The sequence below is a fragment of the Periophthalmus magnuspinnatus genome, chromosome 5 (genome assembly GCF_009829125.3).
Source record: "Periophthalmus magnuspinnatus isolate fPerMag1 chromosome 5, fPerMag1.2.pri, whole genome shotgun sequence".
Taxonomy (NCBI): Eukaryota; Metazoa; Chordata; class Actinopteri; order Gobiiformes; family Gobiidae; genus Periophthalmus; species Periophthalmus magnuspinnatus.
The window spans coordinates 18,567,947-18,591,298 of NC_047130.1; the positions used below are offsets into that span (position 1 = coordinate 18,567,947).

General features: G+C 38.7%; 2 protein-coding genes across 2 annotated transcripts; one reads left to right on the forward strand and one right to left on the reverse strand.

Moving 5' to 3' along the window:
• The first annotated feature begins 2,034 nt into the window (after positions 1-2,034).
• Positions 2,035-5,497, forward strand: LOC117371311 (protein S100-B-like). Its single transcript, XM_033966961.2, has 3 exons — positions 2,035-2,086; positions 2,878-3,021; positions 3,279-5,497. The coding sequence occupies exons 1-3, from the start codon at positions 2,081-2,083 to the stop codon at positions 3,423-3,425; spliced, it is 297 nt and encodes a 98-aa protein (XP_033822852.2). The 5' UTR covers positions 2,035-2,080; the 3' UTR covers positions 3,426-5,497.
• A 2,403-nt stretch (positions 5,498-7,900) lies between these two features.
• On the reverse strand, positions 7,901-23,325 carry LOC117371062 (acyl-coenzyme A thioesterase 5-like). Its single transcript, XM_033966652.2, has 12 exons — positions 23,237-23,325; positions 21,622-21,716; positions 20,531-20,749; positions 18,927-19,026; positions 18,039-18,235; positions 16,204-16,379; positions 14,996-15,112; positions 14,287-14,372; positions 12,996-13,089; positions 12,854-12,934; positions 11,794-11,929; positions 7,901-10,383 (listed from the first exon to the last, which is right to left on the reverse strand). The coding sequence occupies exons 2-12, from the start codon at positions 21,674-21,676 to the stop codon at positions 10,271-10,273; spliced, it is 1,374 nt and encodes a 457-aa protein (XP_033822543.1). The 5' UTR covers positions 21,677-21,716; positions 23,237-23,325; the 3' UTR covers positions 7,901-10,270.
• Between the last annotated feature and the right edge of the window lie 27 nt (positions 23,326-23,352).

A 23,352-nucleotide genomic window follows, 5' to 3' on the forward strand; every position in this document is an offset into this window, starting at 1 on the left:
CACGTGCCCACCGGGGGGGTGCAAACATATGAAATGCATGGGGACTCATGAAGATGTTGTGCAGACCAGCGTGGATCTTACGAGGGCGCCGTGCAGATCAGTAGAAGGAGCCTCCTCATACACATGTACACATACATTGGTAGACACTATAAAAACTGTCAACATGCACATCTCTTCCTGTCCTTTCCAGAGAGTTCGCTGCTCCATTGTTCACTTTACCTGTGTGAAACTCATTAAACCCTTCAGACTTAATGTTTTAGTTTCTTGGTCCTCTTTGAAGCTTACACCAGAAACGTATATTCTTACACCACCGCCTACCTGCCTCCTACCTGCCTCCTACCTGCCTCCTACCTGCCTGACATCTGCTCCCCAATCATTCAAATAACGGTCTTTATCCCTGTAGGAAAATGTAAGTATTCAAAGCAGTTCAAATACATAATTAAAACACAAGAAAAACTAAAAAAAACAAACAAAATGTGCAAGTCAACAGAAGGACTGGTCCGGTCAGAAGATCGTCAAGGGGCAGCCAAGTCAGCTGTCAACAGAAAAACCGTTGACAGCTTTTCTATGTCCAACCAGGAAGTAAAATTATCACAACAAACTTAAAACAGGAAAGAGTTTTTATACAAGTTGAAAGTTACAGAATCAGTTTAACACCAGGGTTGGAAAGGAGGAAACAGTGATGTGTTGCAGAGAGTTGTGCAGGCATAAATTAATAGCTGCTGGTAACAGTCGCATTGACACAGGAAACTTTCTATTTATACACAATTTGACTTCTTTAATCTGCAGTTTCAGATGTGAAGTGTAAGCTTTGTGGTTTCTTGTGGGTTTCAGCTTTCGGTGTATATGCAACACTTGAGGCCTTCTTGCCATATTTTGTTTGATTATTAATTGCTATGGAAACAGTTATAATTTTGTATCATTCTAAAACCCATGGAGAGCATCTTCTTCTACTGCAGCTAAATTCATGATCAAATTTTCCCATCTGTGCCATATTTCCTTTTGGGTTCGCATTATAAAGTTCAGATAATGTAATTCCCGGCTCTCTCTCCTCCCTCTCCTTCACCCCGTCTCTCTCTTTCTCTGTCTCTCTCTCTCCTTCTCAGACATGCACTTTCAGACCACAACTTCAACCGCATCATGTGACCGAACCAGGAAATGCATTTTTGGTCAAAGCTCTGACCACAGTGCCGTCCATTACCGGAGCGATTATGAGACGAGTGGGGCGTGTGCAGAGGCCTAATACAAAGGATCAATAATGATAGAAAGAAGAGAGAGAGAGGGAGAGGGAGGGAGAGAGGAGGGAGGAAGAGAGTGGGAAGAGGAAAGGGAGGAGGGAGAGAGAGAGGAGAGAGAAAAAGAGAGAGGAGACAGGGAAGAGGAGAGGGAGGAGAGAGAGAGAGAAAGAGAAATGGGGAAGAGGAAAGGAAGGAGAGAGAGAAAGAGAGAGAGAAATATGAGACAGGGAAGAGGAGAGGGAGAAAGTGAGAGGACAGAGAGGGAGGGAGAGAGGAGAGAGAGAGGAGATAGGGAAGAGAAGAAGGAGGAGGGAGAGAGAGGAGATAGGGAAGAGAAGAAGGAGGAGGGAGAGAGATGAGAGAGAGGAGAGAGAGGACAGACAGTGAGAGATGGCGCGAGAAAGTGAAAGAGAGAACGAGAGAGACAAGAGAGAAAGAGAGGGAGAGGGGAGAAAGGGAAGAGGAGAAGGAGAGTGAAAGATAGAGAGAGAGAAGAGGGGGTGGTGTGGAGAGTAAAGGGAAAGCGAAAGAGGGAGATTATAGGAGGAGAGAAGGAGGGGGTGAGAGGGAGAGAAGAGAGAGAGGAGGGGAGGAGGTGTGTCTGTGAGAGAGAGTAGAGAAAATGAAAGAAATTGGAGAGAGGAAAAGAGGGTGGAGATAAGAGGAGAGGTGAGAGAAGGGAGAGGGGGGGTAAGAGGGAGAGAGGGAAGAGGAGTGGAGGAGATGAGTGAGAGAAGAGGAAGAGAGAGAGGGGAAATAAGAGTGAGAGAGAGGGAGTTAAAAGAGAAAGAGGAGAGGGTGAGGCGTCAGAGGCAGAAGGAGCAGAGACAGAGCAGCTTGAAATGGAGGTAAGGAACATGCATCATCATTTTCTGTAAAGACGAGAAACAGACTTAATAAAGGACAAGGATTAGTGTAGAGTGACTAAGTTCTTGGACAGTTATATTCAGTATACAGACTCATTACATGTCCCTGTGATTGAGTTAATTGAGGTCATTTGATAATGTGGAAGCAACGAAATCTGACGACTGTTTATTTTAAGACAGTTTGATTTATAATAAAATTATAATTGTGCTTTGTAAATTGTAAGTCCTTTAAAATTGAAGAACTTGGAATGGAAGATGAAGGTGATGTCGGTTTCCTCATCACAAACATACTCGGCAAACTCCTAAATATGCCTAGGCTCTATGTGATGTCATGTGGTAATACAGGAAGTGCTCCACTATGTTTTTAAACTCCACACACCTTCACTAGGATTATTTGGGTGATTTCAGACCTAGAAATGCCAATCTCTACTGAACTAAAGGCAAAAAGGAGCTGGTAACTTGAAAACTACCACTTCATGACATCACAAGGTGGAACAGAGCATTTTGAGCTTTGGAGATGTGTAATATTCCAGGATTACTCCAACATGTATGAATGAAACAAAACAAAACTCCAGGTATTTTTTTGAGGACGCTACAGCATTATAACAGGGCTTAAAGGTCATAAAAGTAAATTTTGCGTTATATAATTTGGATTATTTCTTTTGTGCCATAAACACCAAAAAATCAGATCGAATTCTTGTGTTATTATTTTATAGTTATCTGATTTCTAATTGAAGTAACCCGTTTGTATTAAGTGTTTTTTGCGACCCCAGGCGTCAGTGGATGACATGTCGGAGCTGGAGAACGGGATGGTGACAATTATTAGAGCTTTCCACAAATATTCCGGACACAAGTGCAAATTGAAGAAGGCGGAGCTTAAGGAACTGATCAACAACGAGATGAACCACTTCATACAGGTCAGATCTGCAACAGGGACATTAGTGTTTGCTTTCAATTCGCAGACACAATTGGATCCTTCCTAAATGATTTTATAATTATCTTAATTCATTTAAGAAAGACTGCATGGTATGTAGAAAATTACATTCTAATGTGTAAAGAAAGTGTTTTTTTATCATCATTGTGGCATAAAAAAATCAGTATTGAGTGTTGAGTTTGAAATTGTATAGAAAGTAGATTCAAAAATATTTATGTATATATTGTCTCTTTTATTCAGAAAATCCATGAGAACGAGACCCTGGACCAGCTGTTCACAGACCTGGACCAGAACGGAGACTTAGAGATCGACTTCCCAGAGTTTATCACTCTGATCGCCATGGTGACATCCGCCTGCCATGAGCTCTTTGTGCCCAACTACCACTAAACTAGACAGTCATTTAGACTTTAAAGCTACTATCTGCAACTTTATCCCCTCGCCTCTCACCTCACCTCACCTGGCCCCTCCCTTCACCTGGCTCTTCCCCTCACCTGGCCCCTCTCCTCACCTGGTTCCTCCCCTCACCTGGTTCCTCCCCTCACCTGGTTCCTCCCCTCACCTGGTTCCTCCTCTCACCTGGTTCCTCCCCTCACCTGGCTCCTCCCCTCACCTGGCTCCTCCCCTCACCTGGCTCCTCCCCTCACCTGGCTCCTCCCCTCACCTGGCGTTTGTTCAAACTCTGTGTTCTCTGGTCTTCACTATCAGACAGCAGTAATGTGGACAGCATGTGGTAAAGTATGAGAACGGGGCCAATTTAATAACAGATGGTAGCTTTAAAAATCTCTTGGCTTCAGAGACATGAAAAACTTTTAAAAATTAAAGATGTTGCCATAAAAGTGTTTTATATGGCATTGGTTGGGTTCACGTTGCATAAATTGAAAATAAAACTGGCGCAAATTCAGACCTGAATGCTGTGATATCACATAATATTTTGACATTTTTAGCATCTAGTGAAGGGTCTGCCACCTGCTCGTCTCCATGGAGATGCTATTGCTTTGTTTGGAATGTTCCACAGTACAGCATTAAACTGTTTATTCAGTTGCATGTGGTTTCATCGGAACTTGTGGTTTCATGGTCTGGTGACATCACTTGGAAACTTCATGAAGATAGATCAGTTTAATGCCATGCTGTGGAACATTCCGGGTAAAGCAATAACATTTCCCTTACAAAGTTACACAGTGCACCTTTAAGGGATGGATTATGAATGGAGCAACTTTTATCTCTTGTTTTGAATGCTCTACCTGAACAGAAACAACACATTCTCCACATTCTCTCCATTCTCAGAACCAGATTAAAAGCAGTTTTGTTTTGAACTTCTGTTTGTCAGCTCCACATAACAAGTTTTACTGCACAGTGTCAAGATTCAAGACCAAACCAGTTCTGTTTATCTTTCAATAAAAGTTAATATTTTCTTTTGCATTCATTTCACGTTCAACCAGTCCGAGACATAGAAATGATAAAACACAATGTATTAATTAACATGAAAGGTGCAGTATCCAACAGGACTGAACACGATTGATCACCTAACTGCTTGTTTATATCTTCAACTGTCAGAACGTTTATGGATCATTTATAACCAGTGGTGGACGGTAATAAAGTAAAAGTAGTAAAGTGCAGGTACCTAAAAATTCTACTAAAGTACATTTTTACAGTGGATATTTTGTCCTTTTACTTCACTACATTTGAGAGCAGTATCTGTACTTTCTACTCCACTACATCTTTTAACTGGACTGAAAAGTAAAAAGTACTTTTCATATGCTTTGGGAGGTTATTTTCCACATTCTGAAATAACTTTTCGAGTTCAAGCTTTGGCTTCGAGCAAACAAAAATACACAAAATTCATTAAAAAACATTAAGAAATTGATTCATGTTGCTACTGTCGACCAAAATATGTCTTATTTTAATCAATATCACTGCATTTGCTCTTTAACAAATTCACAACACTTATGTGAAATACTTTCTCTTAAAGTACATTTTTAAATGGGAACTTAAACACTTTTACTTAGATTTTATTCACGTGATACTTTTACTTGAGTCATTTTTAGCTCTGGATCTGTACTTATACTTAAGTATCATAACTGAGTACTTCATCCACCACTGTTTATAACTTTAAACTTGTTACTGTGTGAAAATATAGCCCTGAACATTATTATTTCAGTGCAACTTTGCTGTTTTTTAATGATTTTTACGAATTCTGTCTCGATATCGCCTTATCATTCCACACGACAGATGGAACAATCATTTTTGTGGGTCAGTGTTTACCATGGGACTTTTTCTTTTTACCAGTGGGAACATTTGTTATTTTTCTGAACTATGATCAAATCTGAGCTGTAGAAGTTTGAATTATGAACTTCTATGGCTCATTATAGATACAGACCAACTAAAGTGTTGTTTTCTGCTGTTTATTTATTGCGGTTCATATTTTTTAACAATATTGTGCATTTAGAATAGTTTTTTGGTGTAATTCTACTTCAGGATGTGGTTCCAATATTAGTTTATCGTCTATATTTTCTTCAGCAATACATCGCACTTCAAAATGTGTTATCATGACAAGCCTGTCGCCCTAAAGAGGCATCATAGAATAAAACTTACAATTATTATTTTTTTATTTGTTTATTTATTTATTTTTATTCACAATTGTATTAAATGTCTGAAAAAGAAACATCTTTTAAAAATGCATCTTACAAATATAATGGTTCCCAAGAACAACCCAGTCATGTTTATCTCTCAATAAAACAAAAGTTACTCATGGTTTATGTGACATTCTTTCCCATTTCAAGTAGTCCAAAAATTTTAATAGAAAAAAAAAATTAAAAAAAAATAAAAAATTGAGCAGCAATTTATCACATCTACTGCTAAGTTCCCTGAGCAAGTTTAAAGGGTTTGTGCCCGATTTCAAAGCATTTTCAAGCCATCTATTTCCAACTTTTAGCCCTGCCCACTTAGTCCTTTCTGCTACATTGACATAGCACCAGGACACAGAAATAACTGTCTGGGATAGTGCAGGCTTTTGTTTCCTCATAGTTCTCAAAGCTCTGTCAGTGCATTTTCAACAGTAACAAAAAACAAACAGGAGGCAGAGATTCAAGTGTCTGAGATATCAGGCAGTTGGTTTCACATGATTCTTAGTAACAATGAGCCTGATTTGTTGAAGAATTAAGAGATCATATTTAACACTCAATTTTGTTCTTATTCACTAATCTTACACCTTTCAATATCTGACCTCATAAAATCCCTTTTTCTGGTGCATTGAAGGAAGCTGATATCTGAGTTAAAGAAAAAAGGACGGGAAATGTGTTTACTAGAGATGGAACTTTCAGGTCTTTTATGAGATCTGAATCTTTTGGATCCGTTTCTTGCAAAGAGACGTTCAAAAAGTATCTTTTACTATTTATTTATATGGCAGAAGCCAATGTTAGAACTTATTTTATCTACAAACTAATTACAGAGATTGTGTTTTCTGTGTAACGTTTTCAGTATAGACTGTATAAAGTCTACAGTGGTCTCTCGCTATATCGTGGTTCACTTTTCGCGGTCTTGCCGTTTCAGATTTTTTTTTGTGTGCAATTTTACAGTGTATGAACGCCCATTGTGTTCTGCATCCTGATTGGCTAATGGTCGTGCTGTGTCTACTCTACAGTACAGAATGCGTTCAGCCAAAATTTACATAAATGTTCGATGCTAGCAGTGTGACTCTGAAACACTGGGGCATCAAGAACATGTTGGCCACCTCTGCATTTGAGGGCAGACACCTCCGACGCGCGTCACGGACACGGGGTCTGCGAGTGCCTTTGCATGTTTTGTTTTCCCTGTGTCTTTGTGAACGCTGCAGACCAGGTTGAGAGAGTGACTTTAGTGTATTTATTACATACTGTAAAATTTAACAGAAGTGATCGGCTCCACGATTAGCTTTTATGCTACCTGGTGCGCCCAGCACAATTAAGTTGCCGCTAGTTTGCAGCTGATGTCTTTCTACGTGTTCTGGATAATGACGTCACTGTCACTGGAGTGTAGTGTCTGATTGGTTGACACTGCGCATCAAATGTCAAAAAGTTCAGCTTTTTCAACTTTTAGATGCACGAACAGAGCGTCTGACACCTGAACGCTCAAGACACGGTGCGTCAATGCCAGATTTGCGCTGCTGACGGCCAAGACATGCGTCCACTAGCCTGTTACTACCTAAGCCTATTTTGAAGACAAATTTTCAAAAAATGTATATCCATTTAGAAATTGGTCTATTTCAGCAACCCCAAGGTGTATTTGAATGATTTTTGTGCCACTGTAAAGGGATCATTTGGCAGAATAATTTTATGTCATTTATCCATGTATGTGTTACTGATAAAGAGAAAATTAGGGTGAAACGCAGCAAAAATTTAGATTTTTTTAGCCTCGCCTATAAAAAAAAACATGTTTTATGATGAATAACTCTTTGGAATGTTGCCAATATAACCTTTTTACTTCATAAAATAGAAACCAAACATGTGAACATTATCTCTGCAAAGGTTGAAACTGATTAGATGAAGCAGATCAAAAAAAGATTTTAGTACAGGTATGTCAGGCGAGGTTTCCATTTTGGCACCATTTGGCACACATAGTGCCATTTGCATTTCTGTCATGTAAAAGTTATATATTTCATTTTTATATCACTAATGGTGTTCAGTAGACCTAAAGAAAACATTTTATATTTTTTATATATTTTTTAATCCAAAATGCCAAAGCATTTTGGATTAAAAAAAAAAAAAAAAATATATATATATATATTAATAATTCAATAATGTAAATATGTGTATATGAATGTTTCCCCTACAAATAAAATGACCACATAAAGCATTTGACTGATTTTTTAGAAATGAATTTAGTGAAAGAAGCAAAACTAAGTTTGTCCCGTGCGCTCTGCGTCCTTGTGTGTAATGGTCCTTCTGGCCTCTTCCCTTTGCGTGCAGATCTTACTCCCCAGCGGATTGGTCAATATGCATGAGTGACCCCTCTCTGGAATCGTGAAAGCCAATAGAATGAGGCTATAACTTGCAATACAAGATTGACAACACAGTCAGCCAACCAGAAGGGGGAAAACAAAGCCATGTGAAAGTGCCATGCTTCTCCATTGGTTTACTGTAAGTGCTCAGTAGGAACCATATATCACGATAGAACCACTCTCAGACTGTTAAGTGGTGGACAACAGTCGGGGCTAAATAGCTTTTATTTACAGTAGAATAAACTTTTCACGGCAAGACGACAAAGGTAAGAATTTTTACTAATGTGGTTTTGAAAAGCAAGCTTGAAAAGCTTATATCTCCGCGATGCTTTGGTGTACAGTGCTGGGGCTTACATCTTTGGAACCGGTAGAGTCTTTTCTTTTCTTTTGCGCGGTTGTTTGTGTGGGTAGCATGAAGTACAGCTGTTGTGGAGCCGTAAATGCGGTGAGTGGTTTGGCCAAACTGAGGTTGGAGGATTTTGTTTTGAGGTGTTCTCTTGGGTGTCATCTGAGTTGTGTTTGTGGACGGCGAAAATAGTCTACATAGCCTTGCAGCGCTAGCGGTGCTGTTTAATTTGATGTGCCACATTAATGTATTTTCCGTGATTAGTGTGTTGGCTCATGGCGAAACAGAAATTCGCTTCCCAGAGTCCCCAAATTAGGGGACCCTCGGTAGTAACGGGCTAGAGACTTTGCATGTAAAATAACATAAGGACGACAGCAGCAATAAGTTTGAAGACGAATGGAAAAAGGGTTGTAACTGCCCACACCAAGACCACTGTGTCAATGGAGTCTGCTTTAGCTTTGTGGATCAGTGACTGCAGGAAAAAGAACATTACGAGACATTACAGCGGAGCGGCGCCAGGACGAAGAGGTGCGGTCAGAGGAACTGTGAAATACGCGTGAGTCACTATTAATCATTTCTTATGTGTCCAACCTCGTAGGCTGATCAGTAAAATTTTATTTGTTACAGTATTTCTTAAAGCTGTCATTTTTATTTACAGTACAGTATTTGGTTTCGTTCTATAATACTGTGCTTTTTTTTATCTACAAAGGTTTGAACTTTGAGAGTGTTTAAACAAGAGAGAAATGTGAGAAAATGTTAATGCCTGTGTGAGAAAAAGTGTATAAAGTTTGTGGTGAGGGGTTTTACAGCTACAAAACATATATAATAATTGTAAAAACTACTATCCTACTACTATCGTGGGTTATTTTTGGAACGTAATCCCCCGCGATAAACGAGGGACCACTGTATACAATCTATGTTCTGTACTGATTCTTCTCTTGATTCAGCGTTAATCTGTGTAAAAATGCATAAAAATGAGAAAGGAACCATTCAAAAGAGCCGACTGGAGGTAAATACTAGTGATGTGATGTTCCTGAACCAATCACTTCTAATTGGTCATGTGCTGTCTGCATTCTCTGTATTTTGTGAATTAACATAGTAACTGTTTGGTTATTACCTCACAGTATACTGATTAAAATTAACTTGCATTGAAATACAATGTAGCTAATTAAAATACAATACATAATGATTTGGAAAAGAAACTAGAGAACATTCAATAGCAAAAATATAATATTTTGTCAGGACTCTAAAGTAGTTTGTCTTACCTCAGAAATGCTACACAGCTCTGAGGGCGTGTTGCTTGGCAACACGACTACAAATTCACAGCAGCACAGGTACAAAGCAATAACAAAATAACTCATTTGGTAGAATTTGATAGTACTATTGCAGAAGCTAGCATTAGCCAACAGTTTTCAGTGAGTCACTCTCTCCTTTTTGTTGAAAATCAAACATCTAAACTAGACCATGAACGCTCGTATTGATCTCAGGGTGCTGAAAATGTGTTTTTTAAATCCATTTTCTATTTTTTGACTATGTTAAAAGTGATTTGACAGTGTAGTTATGGCTTGTAAGTAGTGCAAGTGTAGTTATGGCTTGTCGATGCCGATGTTATATAACATGTTAACTACCCTAAAACATTTTCCCAACCCAAACTTGACCCATTTTCTTCACCTTAACATAACCCTGTTCAAAAACTTAACCAAACCCTAACCTTAACCATAACTTTAACCAAAACCCGCTTCTTTACTTAAAAAAAAAACGTGTCCCTAAACTTCATCACTTCAAATGACCAATCGCAGGAGGCCGATCCTCCCGACCCCACATCCTAGCAATAAGCCGTGTGTAATGTGTGCATTGTGTCACCACAGTAACTGACATACATACATGTATCATGCACATTGTCCTAACTTTTTAGTGAACTCTGTCTCCTCTGAGGTGAGTATCCAAGAACTGGTGGATCCTTCTCCAGGCGTCCTCTTGAGCAACAGCGTGAGGGGCTGGCTGCCCCCCCCAAAGAACAAACACTAACACAAAAAAACATAATCAAGTCAATTATCCAAACTTGTTTTTTTAGGCTTTTCTGAAAACTAAAGGAACTGTATGTAGCCTGTGTGTAGGTTTAAACCAACTAGATTGCAGCATTAAAACTGGCAACCCAAATGGGAGTCTCATGTGAGGCTCATTCTGCTTTCTGATTGGATAATAACCTTGAACCAAAACACATAAAACAACTTGGCCACAATGTTCAATGCTTTTGTTAAGACAACATCAGCGTTAGAATTGTTATCAGGAAAAGCTAGATTTAATTTGAAGATCCTTACTTTGCATCTGGGGACACAGATTGTTCATGTTTACATACAGTTCCTTTAACTCATGATGATTCAATTATGTATAAATTATATTATATTCTATACAATTAGATAGAACAAAATATTTGAGAAAAGGTGTGACAATTTGGGCCTTTGTCCCTTTTTAATATTACCAGCATTTTGTTTGTTCACACGTATGTTAGTTTTCAATAATTTTCCAATATAAAACAAAATAGAACTATCCTGGGTTTGTTTTTAGTTTTTCAATTAGTTTAATCACCACACACACTTGTTAGTTTAAAAATATTTTATTTGGTTAAATGTAGTCAATTCAGTTTAATTCCGCAATCCACTTACCTGAATCTCCACATGGTCCAGACAAAGAGGGAGCGTGCCCTATGTCGGCCATTTTTATAGGCTTGGGTGTGGTCATGGGCCGGACCATGTGGAGAGGAGAACTGGTTTAAGTTTATTTCCTTGTGTCAGTGTCTTATGTATTTTGTTTCAATGTTTATAGTTTATTTTGTTAAACACGATTTAGTTAAGGGACTTGGGCCCTGAGAGAAAGTTTAATATGAGCTACAGCCAATGTTATACCCACAGCACCTGTATACCGGGGGGAGGTGCTTCCTGTACAGGAGAGTATTTAAGCAGGGCTAATTAAACATTCGGGAGAGACATCAGTGTATAAAAGGGAAAAAGAACAAAACCAGGACTAGACCAGGACTAGACCAGGACTAGACCAGGACTAGACCAGGACTAGACCAGGACTAGACCAGGACCAGACCAGGACCAAACGAAGTCCACATCAGTACTAAACTGGGAGCAGAGACATGTGTAACATGCCTTTTAAAATGCAGTGGCATCGAGTGTGTGCTGCCAACTTTACCAATAGTTGGCAGCACACACTTGATTTCTGACCATTTTAGACCACAATGCTGCTAATTAACCTAGTTTGAAGTATAGTAGAAAACGTCACTCATTTAATTTTAACGCCACTTACACACACACATTTAATCCCATGTTAAACATTTGATTTAATGGAGAGTAATGAATGTGAATTTCCTTTTCAGACACCGTAATGCCCCTGCAGTGTTGTATTGGCAACAGTGGCAATAGACTCACGTTTCTCTGGTTTGACGGTCCACAGAGACAATCGGATGTGTGGGGAATATGCCGGCTCAATGAGGTGCCCGGCTCCAGGATATGACAGGCGGGTGAACAGGTGACCTTTACCACAGGCGTTTAGGGTCTGCTCCAACTGAACAAGAGGAAAAAGTGTGAAACAAAGGGGTATTTCACTTCTATGGGGTATTAACTGATAACACATAACATGGATCACCATGTTATGTTATGTTTATTGTTTTGAAATGCTATATTCAGCAAAAACAATGCACTAACATTTTAATATTTTGTTTCTGACACTCTCCCCTCCCTTTGCTCTCCACACTAAGTCACTCCCCCTTCAGCGTGTTAAGACAGCTGCAGTACATCCAGAACACTACTGCTTGGGTCCTGACTAGGAAATACTTCACACATGTGTCCTGTGCTCAGGTCTCTGGCTCCTGGGGCTCAGAGAATAGACTTTAAAGCAGCTCTGGTGCTGGTCCATGGAGAGACATGTGGGAGATGTTCTTTGCTTGTGAACATGTTAGTGCAGGGGTGGGCAAACTTTTTGACACATGGGCCACAATGCCAGGATATATACATTATATATTACATTAGAGATTTGGCCTGTAACATGTAGTAAAGCATGAATATGCAAGACTCATTGTACAAATAGTTTTCCAAATGCATTCATTTAATTAATAATTTATTAAATTTCAGTTAAATAAACATGGCAGAAAAGCTTTGAACAAGGCTTACCCTTACCTATTTTTATATAATTTGGTCACGTTCAGCGGGCCGGATTAATAAGGCCAAAGGGCCGTAATTTGCCCAAGTTTGTGTTAGAGCCATATGAATGTGTTTGCAAAATGCACAACGAAGGCATTTTCCTATGTTGACGAGAGAGGTGGAAGTATTCTGTTTGAAAACTCATCACTACTTCCTGACACTTTAATGCAAAACTATGATATAAAGATAAACTGTGAGGCTATTCAATCAAACCAAGTAATAATTAGAAAAACATGAAAACCATCTGCACTTCAATATAATGAATGATGCAGTGGATTTAAGCCCTTACCACATCAGCATTCTCTGCAGCACACGCGCTCAAGTCATCCTCACTCACAATGTACATGACCGGACAAGGAATTTCCTCAATCTTCAAATCAAAACCAGGAATTAGTTAAATGGTAATATTTATTAAAATTATACTGCATCACCTTGACTCTCAACGGTTCCGGTAAATTCTCTGGGAACGAGATGTCCTTGAAAATGACATAGCCCTCGGGGGTGAAGTTCCAGTGTTTTTGTTCACTAAAACAGAAATACAAAGTGTTTGATAAATAAAATATATCTAAATTGTCTAGCAAAAAAGCTAAACCGTTGCCGATAAGCTCATATTTGTCTTTTAACACATCAGTAATCCTCTTAAAAGGGAAAATATGTAACTTTTTGGTGGGAGCTTGCTACCTGCTTGTCTCTATGGCTATGTCATTCGTCTGTCTTGAATGTAGGGTATTAAACATTTCTAAATATCACTTCAATGACACATGTTTTTACTGCTCAAAAACAGATTAACTACAGTTTAGTTTAAAGACAAGCAAGAGCAACAATGAGACAAGCAGGTGGTGAACCCTCCACACAACAAGAATATAACCATCGTCCAAATGGAGACAAGCAAGATCGATTGGAGGAGGAGCCTGAGGCGTGGTCCTGCTCCCGGATCTCGCCAGCGAACCACAGCTCACCTCAACCACACCTCTAATTACCCAGAAGCCCTATTTATACAAGCCTATCCCAGCAACAACGCCTGTCTCCGCTTTCAGCCTGAAGACCTCATCATCTACAGAAAGGATGGGGAGGTGTCTTGAATCGGCTTGGAGCGCACCCCTATCCTTAGCCTCTCCGCAGCCACCACATCTATCCATATTACCCTGCTAGTGAATAAGGTCAAAATAAGGTGCAATGTTTTATGGGCAACAGTTGTACTGGTAGTAGGCCTGTCGCGATTACTAGGCCTATATATGGACTTATCGTTCAATATATGAAAGCTGGAACAATACATTTAGGGATCTATATATTATTTTTATTGTGGTAAAGGAGGAGCGGAGCCAAAAGGCAAAGCTCTCGATTCTTGCTTTACATTGGCTCAGGATGCCTTCTGGACGTCTCCCTAGGGAGGTGTTCTGGGCATGTACCAATGGAAAGAGACCACGGGGAAGACCCAGGACACGCTGGAGGGACCAAATGTCTCGGCTGGTCTGGGAACGCCCTGGGGTCCCAGGAAGGAGCTGGCGGACGTGTCTCAGGTGAGGGGAGTCTGGGAGTCCCTGCTTAGACTGCTGCCCCTGGCTCCACTGGGATTACCTTGGTTTATAATGTGTCAGTGGCATAAAGTACCTTTAATAGTATCATTTATTGCATTACAACTCTGTAGAAATAAATTGTGTTTCAAAATGTGTTACCGTGACAGGGCAAACTGGTAGCTGTAAATGTATGATTTATATGTACAATTCAAAAGCCTTAGTTCTCCCCTCGTCATCAGAAAGTGGAGCGGTGCTGCCCACTGGTCCGTTTATGCAAATCAAACAGGCCGGCTGTAGAAAAAAATAAATAAATATGAGATGTGCTGTATTTTTTCCATGTTCTTGTTTTGCCCCAGTACAAATATATTGTTAAAAAAAACAGCTGTTTAGGTCAAAATAAGTCCACTGTGTAATGTAATGCATCTAATTGTAAAGCATCTTCTTGTCAGGATGTGCGCATTAGAAAGCTAATTGTTGTTCGCTTTACCGTCAAAACTCTGTTCTGGGCTCTGAAAGTTGTGGAGAGTGTTTATAAACTCATCGTGGTGAATAATTATGATACTCTGAATATAAAAAGGTAAATGAGGAATAACTTTGGACCACTGCAAACTGTTTAATATTAACTAGTTCTGTTTTTCAAGTTTTTACAATGCCTTTAAGTTTTCAAAGTAACATGTTTACAGAGATTTATAGCCAGCTCTTTTTTTATTTCTCCTATCATGGACATCAGAGCAAAACAATCAAAATACTATTGGACGTGGAAGTTTCAACACCATTCTATTACCTTTCAAAATTAGAACTAAACTAGGACTAAACCAAGACCTAAACCAGGACTAAAACAGGACCTAATCAAGTCTAGATCAGGACTAAACTGGGCTTAAACAAGGATGCAAGTGAATACATTTAAGACGTACCTTGACTCCAGGTAAAGTTGATACTCTCAGAGTCAGGTAGCCTCCATAAGAGATGCCCAGGACTCCCACTCTGTCCTGACAAATCTGATCGTGATCCTGGAGGAACTGAAACGCTGTCTGTAAAACAATTTTAGAAATGAAATACCACACTGTTCAAGTATAAATATTTTCAAAAAAAGAGTCAAAGTCAAGTTTTCACAACAGAAAAATAGGTAACACTTTACAGTAACTAGTGTCACGATAATAAAATTTTTAACTTTATTTTGATGCTAAGGAATTGACTTGATGCTCAATACAGATTTCCGATACCACGCTGATCATAAAAAACACTGTATTTACACAATATGTGATTTTCAACATTAAATGGTTGTACTTGTTATATTCCCATGTGGCCTTATATCTGTGTAATCCCTCAGTGGTCCATGGGTGTATACTAGTGTATATGTCTTACACTTGTTCTGATACAGCTCAAGATCATTCTAAAGGTATTCAGGAAACGTTCATTTCTATCCTGTAAAAGGTTTTTTAGTATCGATACCTGTGAGTATCTAGTTTCAATACTAGTTTTATTATTGATAGTATCAGACTTTTGGTAATTTTCACAACCCTAATCATATTTAGCCTTAGCTTGAATTAGCCTAAATAAAGCATGAACAAAGAGTTAATTCATAATGAACAAACAGTTTATTAAAGCTGCAAGCGGTGATGATGCCCCTCTCCACTGTGCAGACGCCCCTCCCATGCACCCGCAATGGACTCACAACTTAAAATATTATAAAATATTATGAGAATGATTTTTTCACCAAAATAGTTGACTTTGCTAAGTTTGCTAAGTTCATGTTTAATGGATCTTTTCTTCATTGCGTGATTTGAGTGACAGTGCTATTCAACTTTCTGGACTTAGTATCACCTGCATAATTGCATGAAGATGTTTAAACCATATTTTGGAGCATTATCCATTGGAGGTAGATATGTTTTATGACAGACTGTAGAAGTCAAGGTTTGTGGAGATGCAAGGATGCTTGCAGTAAGGACACATGTGCAATAAAAAACAAAAAACAAAATCATGCTTTTTAAAGATTTTTTTTTTGTTTTTGGCTAAAGTTATATGTTGGGGCTTTAAAATTGAGATAAATATTTGATATGAAATAAATTCAAGTAACTTCAAAACGGCTGCCAAGTAAAAACTGGATGGACTTCTGTCTCACCTTGAAGTATGCATTCCCAACATTGATAGTTTTTAGTGGCCCAGGCAGATCCTTGTGACCAAAGTATGCCAAGGAGAAGCTAGCATAGCCTTTGGATGCAAACAGAGCCGAGCGGAACTCCATCAAACCTCCAGCCATCCCAAAAAGATCTAAAACGGCCGGGAATGGACCAGGACCTACAAAAAATGCATACACTGTTAACTCATTTAATAAATTCTACTAAAATCTACTGTTCCTAGTCATTTTTTTTGGGGGGCAATTTTAGTTTAAACTAGGTAAATCTGCAGCTTTTTAGGTCAAAAACGTCTAAATCTAAGTATGTGGCGTCCTCAGTGGCCACAGTTATTTCCAGAACCATGTAACATCAAACAGAACTGCCTTGATTAAAGCCAGGTGTTTCTGATCACAGGGGCGGAGCTTGAAGTGTGGATACCTGTTAGGCCAATCACGCTGTTCCTATTTTACTTTTAATCTGTGTAGAGGCACTACACAGATTAAAAGTAAAAATAGGATCTGTGGCCGTGTCCCAATTCGCCAAACTGGCCTTATGATCATGATTGGAAGTGTGCGTCAAAGGGCAGTTACGTAATTTCCGGCGTGACAAGGGCTGTCCCATTTCAACCCACCCTACTGAATGGGCCCACAAACCTGCCCTCCCCTTTCCACCGTTTCCATGGAGATCGGACGTGGCCGAAGCGTGCATCCATGCACACTTCACGCACTTCTATATCCCATCATGTACCGCAACTACGCAAAAAAGAGAAGAAAATGGAGTCTGCTGCGCAATACACATTCAAATGTTCGTACTGGTTTACCTCATCTACAACAGTGCGACATGAAACTGTTAAATCTGAATAAAGATAAGTACAGGCCGTGTGTTTGATGATTAAAAAGGAGGGGAGTTACATGGAATAAAGGAATGTGCAGTTATTGCTAGACAATAAGAAGACATTATTATCATGAGAAATTATTATTGCAATAAGAATAATGTAAGAATGTTCGTTTCTATTGTAAGCGTCAAAGACCAAGAGACTGAAACAAAGTCAGAAGGTTTAATGAGTTCCACATAGGTAATGTGAACAATGAAGCAACGGACTCTCCAGAAAGGACAGAAGAGAGTCCTGAGACGTGCACAAAATCTTCATGTGTTCCGGTACATTCCATACGTCTGCGCCCCTCGTGGGCATGTGTCATTTACCTTAGTGTTAGTAAGTCAAGATACTAGCTTGATGTAGCGCTGCACTGCTAGAAAATACCTTATAATAATCAGATGAAAAGAATTGGCACAGCATAGAAGGGAAACAGCGCCCTCTACTGTTATTAAAGTAGTGTAGCCACTGGCCAAAATACCGAATGTTAAACTGCAATATCCCACTATATGTACAACTAATCAGTGTTCTCTGGTTTATAGACTATGAATGTAAAATTATATTGTTACCTCCGTCTGTTATTACGTTTTCACAAGGTTTATTTTGTTAAAGTTATGAAGTAGCTACAATTGACAAAAAAATCACCTTGAAACTTATCTTTGCCTATTGATATTCAATCTAAACAAAAAGAAACGGCTGTGATGACGACATCTTGACTTTTCTTCTATTAAAGCATAAATCATTAAAAATAACGTACGTAATGTATGTATGTATGTATGTATGCTCAAAGACAGCGGTGGAAGTGCGGTCCCTGGTTTAGGCCTGTCCCACTTCAGCAAGATGGCGGCTACACTGAGGAGGACACACTCTCGACCGGAAACTTAAAACCACACTTTGAGGAGTACCTCGAAGAGTCCCTTCAAAAGGTGCATTTGGCGAATTGAGACACGGCCTGTGTGTGATCACCTGGAGGTAGGAATAAGGTCCCCACGAGTCCATTTTCCCGGATCTCCACCCTCTTGACTCCTGGAGCCATGTACGAGCGCTCAATGCTGATGGAGGCCAGTTCTGAGTGTTCTGCCCCCCGGTGGCCAAGAGAAACATGTCCCTCCGAAACAGACACTTTAAACTCATATGGAGTGCGCACGTCCCTCTTTATTAACCTGTGGACAAACAGAAGAAAACCACTATTAAAGGCACACTGTGTAACTTTAATGGCAGAGTGTATCCACAGGTTGCAGAGTGGTGAAAATCTAGCACAAAACAAAATATTATATCTTAGTGAATGGGCAAGAGTCCTCAAGATATCGCCGATAAACCAGAAGTTCAAACCCATGAATATGTCATCTTCTTGTCTCCATGGAGATGTTGTTGCTTTGAAAAAATTGCATTCTTACTTACTTCTTCTGCTTTCTTACTTCTTACTCTTCTCCACAGATCTGACCTGGAACTTGGCCTGGCAGCAGAACCAGGTTGTCCACATGGACATAAACAAGTTTAATACTGTGGAACATTCTAGGCAAAGCTAAAATATCTTCATGGAAAGAAGCAGGTGGTGTACCCTTGACCAGAAAAGTTACACAGTGCACCATTAAAGGAGGAGTGGGTGATATACAATATTTTTTATATTCTCATAATAATATTGAAACCATGTTTTTCCAATTCTTCACAAGTATCTGTTTATATTTTTGTATGTATATCCAAATTGTGACTGGAACTTCCACAAAAACATGACAGCTGGGCTTAGAGCTAGCAGATGCAGTAGTTTCCTCTGGTTCATTAATGATGCTCTTGTTGACTCCTCCTGTATCCATGGTTACAGCTGGTTTGTCAGTAGTGCATTTCTTCACTTGCCTTAGTCCCTCTCTCTCTCCTGGAGCCGGATGCAGAGCCCAGAACAGCCCCATCGGTTCACAGCCGACATACGAGCCCCCGACTGAAGCATCTCTGCACACTAAACAGGAGCAGACAGAGGAGAGGGAAATCAAACTTAGCTGAAAAAAGAAGAAAAAACTATTCCTATTGTAAGTAGTGTCACAATACAAAAATGTCAAACTTGAGTGCGATACTGATTATAATACCACGGTAATTATAAGAATTTAAAAAAAAAAACACCTTTTTTTTTTTTTAGACAATAGAATGTGACTTTCAACATTAAATCATAGTACTTTGTTTTATATTCCCATGTGGCCTTATATCTGTGCAATCCCTCAGTGTCCAGTAGGTTCATAGTGGTCCATGGGTGTATACTAGTCTATGTGTCTTATACTTGTTCTGATACAGCTCAAAAATCATTCTAAAGCTGTTCAGGAAAGGTTCACTTCAGTCCTGTGAATGTGACTTTTTTAGTATTGATACCTGCTCAAATGAGTATCTAGTGTCGATACTAGTTTTAATATTTATTAGTATCGGATTTTTGATGCTTTTTATAACCCTAATTTTAAGTCACTATATATATATATGTTGTATTGACATGGAAATTATAGAGGTGTTTTATAATCAGGGTTTACATCTGAAGAATGATGGAATCTGAAGCAATAAAGTATAACAGAAAATGTTTTGTCTTCCTTAAACAGTTATTAGTAAACTGACATTAAATCAATGAGAAATTATAAATAAAAAGCTTTTGTTTTTGTACAAATAATTTCTCATAGAGTGAGCACTATGTAACTTTTTTGGTGGAGGGCCCACCACCTGCTTGTCCTGCTTGAAATGTTATAGCTATGCCTCGAATGGCATAAATTAACCTTATTTTCATTGAGACCTGTAACGTAACCTGGTCATGTCAGATCTGTGGAGAGGAGATCTCACTCACATACTGCTGAACGTTCTAGGCAAAAATAATAACATCTCCAAGGAGACAAGCAAATATAAAAAGACAAATAATATAACGTAAGTGATTGGATTAGGATCTTCTAACAGCTTGAAGCAAAAAACATTTATAAGAGTCCAGTTATAAATATTGCCTCTATTCAATTCAAATAAATACAAATGTATTTATATGGTGTATTTAAAACAACTTCAGCAGACCACACAAAAGTCAAGAACAAATATTGAAAGCATTTTTTACTAGTGATGTAAGAAAAAGCTAAATATCGTTATATTGTATCGTCAGAAGTCTCACAATAAAACTGTGGTCCATCACAATATATCGAAATACAAGTCTCTTTGCTTAAAGTCAGTGTTTTGGTGCACCATGCGCTAAAAAACAGAGGGAACTACATACACCATGATCCAATGCAATGTTTCAATGCAGACTACATGAAGAAGTAACTGTAATTAAGCACTTTTAAATCTTAATTATTTAGATTCTGGCAGAACCAAAAGCTTGTCAAGACATTTTAAAGGGTAGCATATTCACAATTTTGTTAGCCTCCCCATAACAGTAAATATCGTGCGACAGATTTGGATATCATTTCATCTCTATATTCACTGTATTGAACTGTATGTTGACTCACAGTTGACCGTTCCCTCTGAGTCTGTGTTGTAGTGTGCGTAGGACTGCCACAGGTCTCTCTCCTCACTGTACATCTGAGTGGACACTGTCACCGGAGAGAGAGGGGGCAGGAAACGGGCTCTGATCCAGATCTTTTCATTGATGAGTGCCCTGCAGGGGTCAGCACTAAGCAGGGGGCCAGGTCTGAGACTGCTACTCCAACGAACGCTCGCCAAAACACCTGAAGAAAACATGTAACTAGTGATGTGATGTTCACGAATGAGATGAATGAAACATTGAACCAATACAAAAATCTGCACAGAAGTAGAGAACACGAGTGAGAGCTTTTTGCTGTTGTCAGGCAAATCCAGAATAATATCCATGGATTTTTTATACAGAGTGATATCAGTCTGGTCCCCACTTCCTCTGTTGTGTCTTGAGTCAAAACCAAACATGACAGTACAATCAGATTTGTTTATTTTAGTGACATATGCAAAACAAAGATTCACAAAAAAATAACATTTCTCTCACATCAGATTAACAGAGTTTAGTGCTTCACTCATTGATTCTGCAGAAACCTGTGATATTTTTTCAACCTCTTGTGATTTTTTTCTCTTTTTTCTTCATAAGCAGCCATATTTGTTTTGATACAGATGGGCCATACATCTGCCTGACTGACTGCCTGATCCACCTGTCAATCACAGCCATCTGAAAACAGGTAACTGCTTCTGTATGTGACACTTGGTTGATAGGAATGATAAGTTGATGGCAACCAGAAGAAATGTGCCACGTTTCCTTACATCAGAATGTTACAATACATTACATCTTTTTTAATAAATGCCCCAAAAGAAGGTTTAAATATTGAGTGCTTGTGTCCTCCCCATTCATTTTGTTGCTGTCTAGTGAACCGGGGCTGTAAGAGGCTGTAATCAACTAAAAAACTTCTCGGTCGAGTAAAAAGTATCAGTTAGTTGACTAAGAAGGGGATGTGGCAAACACTCTCAAAACTATTATGTATCTGTGTATCTGACCCAAACTGCATTCACAAGAATACGGCTGCTTTTTACAATAGGTTCCAGCCCTCCACTGAAATATGTCAATCTGCAGTCTTACCCAGAGAATGGTGCAGCTTTGTAAATCTTGAGGGAATTCGCAGACATTGGGTCATCTTCTTGGACTTCACTTCAGACACTGTTCCTGCCTGTGTACTGTTCAAATGACACAAAACTGAAATAGTAACACACGTACTTTACCTTGTAAACTATTAAACCCAAGAGACAATCATAAACTATTACACATGTGAACTTTGATCTAAACAAGATAAGACTAGTTAGAACCACAAAAATCAAGTTGACCTAGTGATATTAGCTTGAGTATAAGAGTCACTTAAATAAAATAAATTATGCAGGCGCTACGAGAATAAAGTCGTAGCATTTCGACATTAAAGTCGTAATTTTACGAGAAAAAAGTCGTAATATTACGAGAAAAAAAATCGTAATATTACGAGAAAAAAGTCGTAATATTACGAGAATAAAGTCGTAATATTACGAGAATAAAATCGTATTTTTATAATATAGGCTGCTGTGCGTGAATGAGTGACCGGTGCGTTATGAAGAATTTGGAGCATTTTGTTCAGATATAGCAATTTCTTCTAAATCTGTATGGTTCCTTCGACTAAACAAACTCAAATGCTGGCAGTGTCCCTTCAAAGTACTTATACTGATGATAGTGTGGTGATGGCGGGCTAATAGACACAGTATTTCACCCTGCGTAAACCCCAGTTGAAAGTTTATCTGAACAAAATGCTCCAAATTCTCCATAACACACAACGCACTGGTCACTCATTCACGCACAGCAGCTTATACTCTCATAAAAATACGACTTTTTTCTCGTAATATTACGACTTTTTCTGGCTTCGACTTTATTCTCGTAAAATTACGACTTTAATGTTGAAATGCTACGACTTTATTCTCGTAGCGCCCGCATTTTTTTTAATTTATTTTTTTAATTTAAGTGACCCTTATAGTCCGTCGTACTTGAGTATTGTAACATCTGGTATAAAGTTAAAAAAATTACTTGCATAGATGGTTTCCAGACTCTAGAAAGTGCTGATGTTTGAGACAGATTTCCCTAATGATTACATTGTACTTTGCCATGAAATATTGAAAGAAGAAAGTGCACAAATGGAGTAACGTTACAAAGTGTCTTTAAAGTTTAAAGATATGGTGATTTAAAGATATGGTGATGATGTAAAGTTTAAACCAAAGCAACTAGGCAGCAAGTAAACTCAGAAGTGAGACCACTCCCTTCAAACACAACAAAATCAACGCAGATATAAATTCTTTTAAAACCAATATGATCAAATCTGTCAATAATTATTGAAAATAGAAGCGAGAAATCAAATCATAAAAACAGTTGGTTACAGAAATCTTTTTTATCCAAAGTTGGGAGAGTTGAGAGAAAAGTAATGGATTAACCAGTTTGGCCTATTTTTTATTTTAGTTTAAATTACTATAATACAATAATAATAATAATGCGGACAAGCAATTAGTAAATTAAGCTATTTCAACATTTCATTTAAGCCAAAATACATAAGAATAGTAAAAAACACCTAACAAAAAAAAAAAAATGTCGTCACCAACCAAACCAACCAAATTACAAAACACTTAAATAAACGACAGGTTTTCAACGCATCTGACTTAAATTGCGTTAGGTTTTGTTTTCTTACCCGTCAAACGTAATGAAATATCGTATTGCTTGTCAGTTTCACGAAGTTAGTTTGGAAGTTTGGGAGAGAGTCTATAGATTTGCATGAACTGTGGTATTCGACTGCGCCCAGAAGGG

Bases quoted from the DNA above. Each gene is read 5' to 3' on its own strand.
- LOC117371062 (XM_033966652.2), bottom strand. From the start codon at position 21,676: ATGACCCAATGTCTGCGAATTCCCTCAAGATTTACAAAGCTGCACCAT. The intron at 13,090-14,286 runs GTACATATAAAT...TTTCTGTTTTAG, and splicing joins AGAACTAAGGCTTTTGAATT to TGAACAAAAACACTGGAACT. The intron at 12,935-12,995 runs GTGATGCAGTAT...TTTGATTTGAAG, and splicing joins CGGAACCGTTGAGAGTCAAG to ATTGAGGAAATTCCTTGTCC.
- LOC117371311 (XM_033966961.2), top strand. The intron at 3,022-3,278 runs GTCAGATCTGCA...TCTTTTATTCAG, and splicing joins AGATGAACCACTTCATACAG to AAAATCCATGAGAACGAGAC.